The sequence below is a fragment of the Emiliania huxleyi genome, assembly GCF_000372725.1.
Source record: "Emiliania huxleyi CCMP1516 chromosome Unknown EMIHUscaffold_170, whole genome shotgun sequence".
Taxonomy (NCBI): Eukaryota; Haptophyta; order Isochrysidales; family Noelaerhabdaceae; genus Emiliania; species Emiliania huxleyi.
The window spans coordinates 83,024-88,972 of record NW_005200880.1 but is presented as its reverse complement, the minus strand read 5'-3'; the positions used below and the strand labels follow the sequence as shown (position 1 = coordinate 88,972).

The window sequence follows — 5,949 nt, the reverse complement described above, 5'->3', positions numbered from 1 at the left end:
CCTGCGGCGCCAGTTGAAGGAGCGTGGGATCAGTGCGCCCCTTCATCAGAGGTGCCGGTGCAGCCGGCAGCACGCCTGCAGCACCCTCGCCGCGTCGTGCTTTTGCAGCACCGGCACGAGCACGCCTTTGGGGAGGAGGGAGTGGGGAGGAGGGAGTGGGGAGGAGGGAGGAGGGAGGAGGGAGGAGGGAGGAGGGAGGAGGGAGGAGGGAGTGGGGAGGAGGGAGTGGGGAGGAGGGAGGAGGGAGTGGGGAGGAGGGAGGAGGGAGGAGGGAGGAGGGAGGAGGGAGGAGATAGCAACGAGGAGGGGGAGATAGCAACGAGGAGGGGGAGATAGCAACGAGGAGACAGCAGGGAGCAGGGAGCAGACAGCAGGAGCAGAGAGCGAGAGCCTTCCAGCGCGGCCAGCACGCCGTCGATGAGCGCGTGCCGCTCCTCCACCGGCGTCTTCTCCTGCCGCAGCTTCTCCCACGCCTCCAGTGAGACACGCACCGCCTCGCCGTGAGAGCGCTGGCCAGCGCCGCCGCCGCCGCCGCCACCGCCGCCGCCGCCGCCGCCTCCTCCGCCGCGGCCGCCGCCGCCGTCCGCCGCCTTCGCGCCGCCGTCCTTACCGGGCCGCTGCTTCGCCGCCTGCCGGTTCGCGCGTGCCAGCTCCGCGGCCGGGTCGGTGGTCCGCGGCGCCGGGCGCGCCTTCTTGGGTTTGCTCTTGCCCGTCTCTCCGTCGCCGGCCGCGTCGCTCTCCTTGCGCTTCTTCTTGTGGCCGAAGAGAGAGTTGTCCGCCACCTACCAGGGCACTGTCCACACTGAGCCGCGGGGAGCGGTCTGATGGCGGCGACGCGGGCAGGCGAGTGCCTCTGGCTCGTTCTCAGGGTTGTCGTTCTGCGAGAGCGCCCGCTTCTTGGCGGTCCAGTCGCGGCGTGCCTTGCGGTTGAAGGTTGATGGTGCCGTGCCAGCTGGCTTCGCCGGCTTGGAGCGCATTTGCGGGGGATGCTCGGCGCTGCTCGGCGCTGCTCGGCGCTGCTCGGCGCTGATTGGACGGCTCGGCGCCGCACGAGGGTAGCTGAGCCTCGTAGCCACACGGTGGGTTCTCGATATGGAGACGGTAGGGAGGGGCGCTCGCCGGCGCTACGGCGCTCGCGGCGCGCTCGTGGCGTTCAGGGCGGCTCGCACACGCACACGCACACACACACACACACACACACACACACACACACACACACACACACACACACACACACACACACACACACACACACACACACACATGCACAGACACACAGCCCCTTCCCCTCCCCCCTCAAGGGCGAGGACACGCACAGGCCGCACCTCTAGTGAGGCCCGCATAGTATGTGGGAGACTCGTGCCGCCGCCCCTGCCACCCCTGTGTCAGTGTGCCTGTGGTAGGAGAGACTGCCAGCGACAAGCTGGAGGCAGGTCGCTAGACTGAGATGAGACCGCCAGTGGATGTGGGAGTCCACCGCGCACCGCGCTGCGAGCCTGTCGTGTCCCTTGTCAGGAGCAGGAGAGCCCCACCTGTCCCCTGATCGTTCTTCCAAAATCCTGCTCGTGCAGGTGTGGACCCTGTCCTCGTCCCATCCCTCGTTTGGCGTGTCTGTTTTCTTTCTTTCTTTCTTTCTTTTACCTGCGACGCGGACAGCGGCTGCAGTATTGCCACCGGCGTGATCGTTCCTCGCGAAGTCGTCGACAGCCGAGGTCTCGCGAGCCACTCGTCGGTTCCCTGCGGGAGCCGCTCCTCGATTCGTTGCGTCTCCGCTCGGTCGTCCATCGCCGCCAGCCACCCTCGGGTCGCGTTCGGTCGCCAGCTCTCCAGCTCGTCGTTTGGTCACCGAGGAGAGGGAACGAAAGCACACCTCAAACTGCAGGACGTGCATCCTGGACGCATCCCTCCTGGGTCGCGGAAGACCCTCGCGCTGAGGTCGCAAGCTCCTGGATCCTCCGAGGCCAGGAGGCCCGAGCAGAATGGCAGCATTGTTCTCCTTTCGCCCAACGTCTTATCGATGCATCGATGCATGAGTTGTAATTGACCGCGAATTTTTGGCGATCTCCAGGATCTCCAGAGGGAGATCGCAAACAGATAAAAAAAGAGCAGCGAGCAACAGCGAGACAAGGGTCGCTGCAAGAATTGGCGAGAGACTGCGACGAGAGATAGGTAGGGAGAGAGGGCAGACAGACGCCCAATCAATCCAAGCAAGGGTAGGCGAAAGAAAAACATGCGTTTGAGAGAGAGAGGTGGAACAGCCTGGCTCGGAATGGACACCAGCGAAGGCGCGCGGTATGGGTGGGTGGACGCGAGACAGAAAGAGAAAGGGGGGGGCGCGCGAGCTGACACAAATGGACAAATGGAAGGTAGCCCCTTCGTCCTTCGAGTCGAGGACGGCGCGACCACTGACTGCGCTGCGTCAAAGGCCAGAGGCCCGGTCATTACAGGTGTGTGTGTGTTCGATGATTAATAATTAATAATTATTATCCGATGAATAATAACTAATAAAAAGAATTACACCACCCGGTAGGTAGGTAGAAAGGTGAAGAACAGCCAGGCTCGGACTGGACACCAACGCGGTATGGGTGGACGTTATGTACTCTGCCCCCCCCCTAGATCCGAGACCTCGAGACGAAAGTGGACGAGGAGGGAGTGCCTGAAGGAGCTGGCTGGGGTCGTTGAGTGTGCGAGCCTGACTCGTGTGCCGGTCGCAAAATGAGGCTGTCCAGCACGCTGCTCCTCGCTGCGGCCGCGTCGGCACAGCTGCCGCAGCTCCCATCTCTCCAGCCGGACGGCTGGGAGCAGGACCTGTGGGCGACGCTGAGCAAGCTCGGCCACGCCTCTCGCTCCTCTCAGCGCAAGGAGCATCGCTCGCTTCCTCCCGCGTGCATGCTCGCGCCGAAGGGCATCGTTCGCTGGACGTGCGGCCTCGTCGGCCAGCTCCCGCTCGCTGGCTTTATCCTGGTTCCCGACGACAGCAACCGAGATGTGTGGCTCAATCCAGATGTGTTTGTGCCGGGCGACGAAGAGCGGCCACAGCTGACAGTACTGCTCAAGGGCTTTGAGGTGATGGGCGTGACGGCATCCCACATCACCTCCAACGCGAGCGACGACGGACTGCGGGCTGCACTCGCCGGCCTCGGCTGGCAGGCGCATGTCAGCGTGACCCCGACCCAACCCAAACCCTAGCCCTAACCCGAGCCCGAGCCCTAAGCCGGCCTCGGCTGGCAGGCGCACGCCAGCGTGACCTCGACCCAACCCAAACCCTAGCCCTAACCCGATCCCGAGCCCTAAGCCGGCCTCGGCTGGCAGGCGCACATCAGCCGGCTCGAGGCGGGGACCAACCACTGCCCCTTCGACAGCTGCGCGACGAGCGTCGCGCTCCCTGCCTGGGCCCCAACCCTCGAGATCTCGCGCCGCGACTTCGACCTGCTGCGCGGCACCGCCGCCACGGTCCGCCCCGACCTCGGCCTCGACGTGCGCGCCGAGGGCCTGTCGGTGTCACTGCTGCTCGAGGCGCTGCGCCGGGCGAGCTTCCCGCCGTCGCTGCGTGCGCCGGAGCTCGAGATCCAGGCGTCGCGAGATCTAGCCGAGATCTAGCCGAGATAGCGCTCGAGATCCAGGCGCCGCGAGATCTAGCCGAGATCTAGCCGAAATAGCGCTCGAGATGCATGTGTTGTACCACCACCACCACCACCACCACCACCACCACCAGTATGAAGCGATCAGCACGTGTCGTCCCTGCTTCGCAGGTTCCTCCCCGAGGCTGGTCGATCAGCGCGTACCGCGACTCGTCTTTCGGCACGCTTCAGGCCAACCTGCAGCCCTTTGTCGAGGTGCCCAGACACTTCCTAGACACTTCCTAGACACTTCCTAGACACTTCCTAGACACCTCCTAGACACCTCCTAGACACCTGCAGCCCCTCGTCGAGTTGTGCTGCACGTCTCCCCCGGCATGTCTCGAGGCGCGTCCCCCGACATGTCCGAGGCACGCTCCCCGCAGGTGGTGCTCTACTTTCTGCACGACGTGCTCGTGCCCGCCGTCTCGCGGTCCGCCGCAGCCTTCCTCGCGCAGAGCAGCGGCCGAGTTGCCGAGTGGGCGGGCGAGCGCATGCGGCTGAGTGGTGCCGAGTGCGCCGCCCGCCCGAGCTGCGGCGCCGTGCCGTTCCTCGCCCGCGGCACGTGGCTCTCCACCGCACTCACGCACGCCGTCCCCGTCGGCTTGCTGCTTCCGCCGCGCGGGCCGCTGCGCGAGCCCGCCTCGCCCTTCCCGGCCGACCAGACGGTGCGCTTTGGGGCGGTCGGCGCCCTGCGCGCCCTGAACGCAGAGGGCGGCGTCTTTGCGACGGGCTCCTTGCTGCGGCGGCTGATGCGCAGCACGGGCGGCTGGCTGCGCTTCACCAAACTCGACCAGCTGCCGATCGTGCGCAGGCTTGCGCGGAGCACGCCTGCAGCAGCGTGCTCTGCGGTGGCACAGCCTCACAGTCGGATGCCACGTGCGTGCGTCAGGCTGCCGGCGCTCTCGCTCGGCGAGTCCTCCCTGCGCGTCACCCCCGCCTCGCTGACGGTGGGCGGCCTCGACACGGTCTCGAGCGTGTACTCTGTCTGTGGCGTTCCCCCCGAGGAGACTGCGTCTCCGACCCCTTCTCGCAGCCTCGCTGCAGGTCTCGCGTGTCCGCCTCCTCGACCCGTCGGGGGGCTTCTCCCTCGCCGCCGGGGTCGACATGGGGCGGCTCTCCCTCGCCCTCCGGCTGCAGCTCGAGCTGAGGCTGCCCCTCTCTCCATGGCGAGGGGGAGGCACCGGCGGCGCCGACCGGCGCCTTCTCTACGCACGCGACGGACGGGACTGGGCCCACACCGGATTCGAGACTCTGGAGGTATGGGACTAGGCCGCTCCTCTACCACACGACCGACGCCCCGCTCACGCAGGAGCTGGAGCTCTCCGTCACTCTCTCCAACCTCTCCACCGCCCTCCTCGCCGCGGTGCCGCTCTCGACGGGAGCACTCGCCGCAGCCGACTGGCTCACACGGCCGCCTCGCTGCCTGCTCGCGCCGCTGCGCGCCGTCACCCTCCGCGAGGACACTTCCTAGACACTTCCTAGACACTTCCTAGACACTTCCTAGACACCTCCTAGTCTAGTCACCCTCCGCGAGGCTCCTTTTCTAGACACATCGAGACACGTCCTCCAGACACGTCCTCCAGACACGTCCTCCAGACACGTCCTCCAGACACGTCCTCCAGACACGTCCTCCAGACACGTCCTAGACACTTCCTAGACACTTCCTAGACACTTCCTAGACACTTCTCCTCTCCCTCCGCGACGTGCGGCTCCGCCCCCCCGCCCCCTCGCAGCTGTCCTGTTCCCCATGCTCACACCTCCTCGGCGCAGGTGCGGCTCCTCCGCACCCTCGACTCGCTCCGCATCGCGTCGGTCGCCGAGGGGCAGGAGGTCGAGGCGCGACACTTCCCAGACACCTCCTAGACACTTCCTAGACACTTCCTAGACACTTCCTAGACGCTTCCTCGCAGGACGTCGAGGCGCGACACTTCCCAGACACTTCCTAGACACTTCCTAGACACTTCCTAGACGCTTCCTCGCTGGACGTCGAGGCGGCGGCTGTGCGACCTGCACACGATGATAGAGTCCCGCGACCGTTGTCCTCACCGCATGCGCCTCCTCCTCCTCCTCATTCTTCTCCTTCCATGGACGTCGAGGCGCGGCTGTACGACTTGCTCACCGCCGCATCGGCTACTTCGCCGACGCCTACTTGCCGCCCTCCTCCGCGCCGCGTCGCGACCTCCTCCACGCGGTCATACGCAGCCCGCTGCGCTCGAAGGCGAGCGACTTGCTGCCGCTCGCGCTGTACGCGCTCCCTCAGGACTGCGCTCCGGCACCGCGCGACGCGACTCGAGTAACGAAGTGGTAGCGCAACCCGAGAACGCGGAGC

At 66.1% G+C, this 5,949-nt stretch overlaps 2 protein-coding genes across 2 annotated transcripts in view; one reads left to right on the top strand and one right to left on the bottom strand.

Annotated features, from left to right (window-relative positions):
* The window catches only part of EMIHUDRAFT_231146 (hypothetical protein), a gene marked incomplete at both ends in the record, with an annotated part of 2,495 nt that extends 1,518 nt beyond the window's left edge, over positions 1-977 (bottom strand). The window contains 2 exons of the mRNA XM_005784288.1: positions 611-752; positions 804-977. Of these exons, the coding sequence (XP_005784345.1) occupies positions 611-752; positions 804-977 (316 nt within the window). The remainder of the gene's footprint in view (positions 1-610; positions 753-803) is intronic.
* A 1,693-nt stretch (positions 978-2,670) lies between these two features.
* The window catches only part of EMIHUDRAFT_456149 (hypothetical protein), a 7,656-nt gene continuing 4,377 nt past the window's right edge, over positions 2,671-5,949 (top strand). The window contains exons 1-8 of the mRNA XM_005784287.1: positions 2,671-3,150; positions 3,313-3,573; positions 3,753-3,836; positions 4,004-4,585; positions 4,665-4,877; positions 4,930-4,983; positions 5,391-5,456; positions 5,717-5,907. Coding sequence (XP_005784344.1) covers positions 2,716-3,150; positions 3,313-3,573; positions 3,753-3,836; positions 4,004-4,585; positions 4,665-4,877; positions 4,930-4,983; positions 5,391-5,456; positions 5,717-5,907 — 1,886 coding nt within the window. The 5' untranslated portion in view covers positions 2,671-2,715. The remainder of the gene's footprint in view (positions 3,151-3,312; positions 3,574-3,752; positions 3,837-4,003; positions 4,586-4,664; positions 4,878-4,929; positions 4,984-5,390; positions 5,457-5,716; positions 5,908-5,949) is intronic.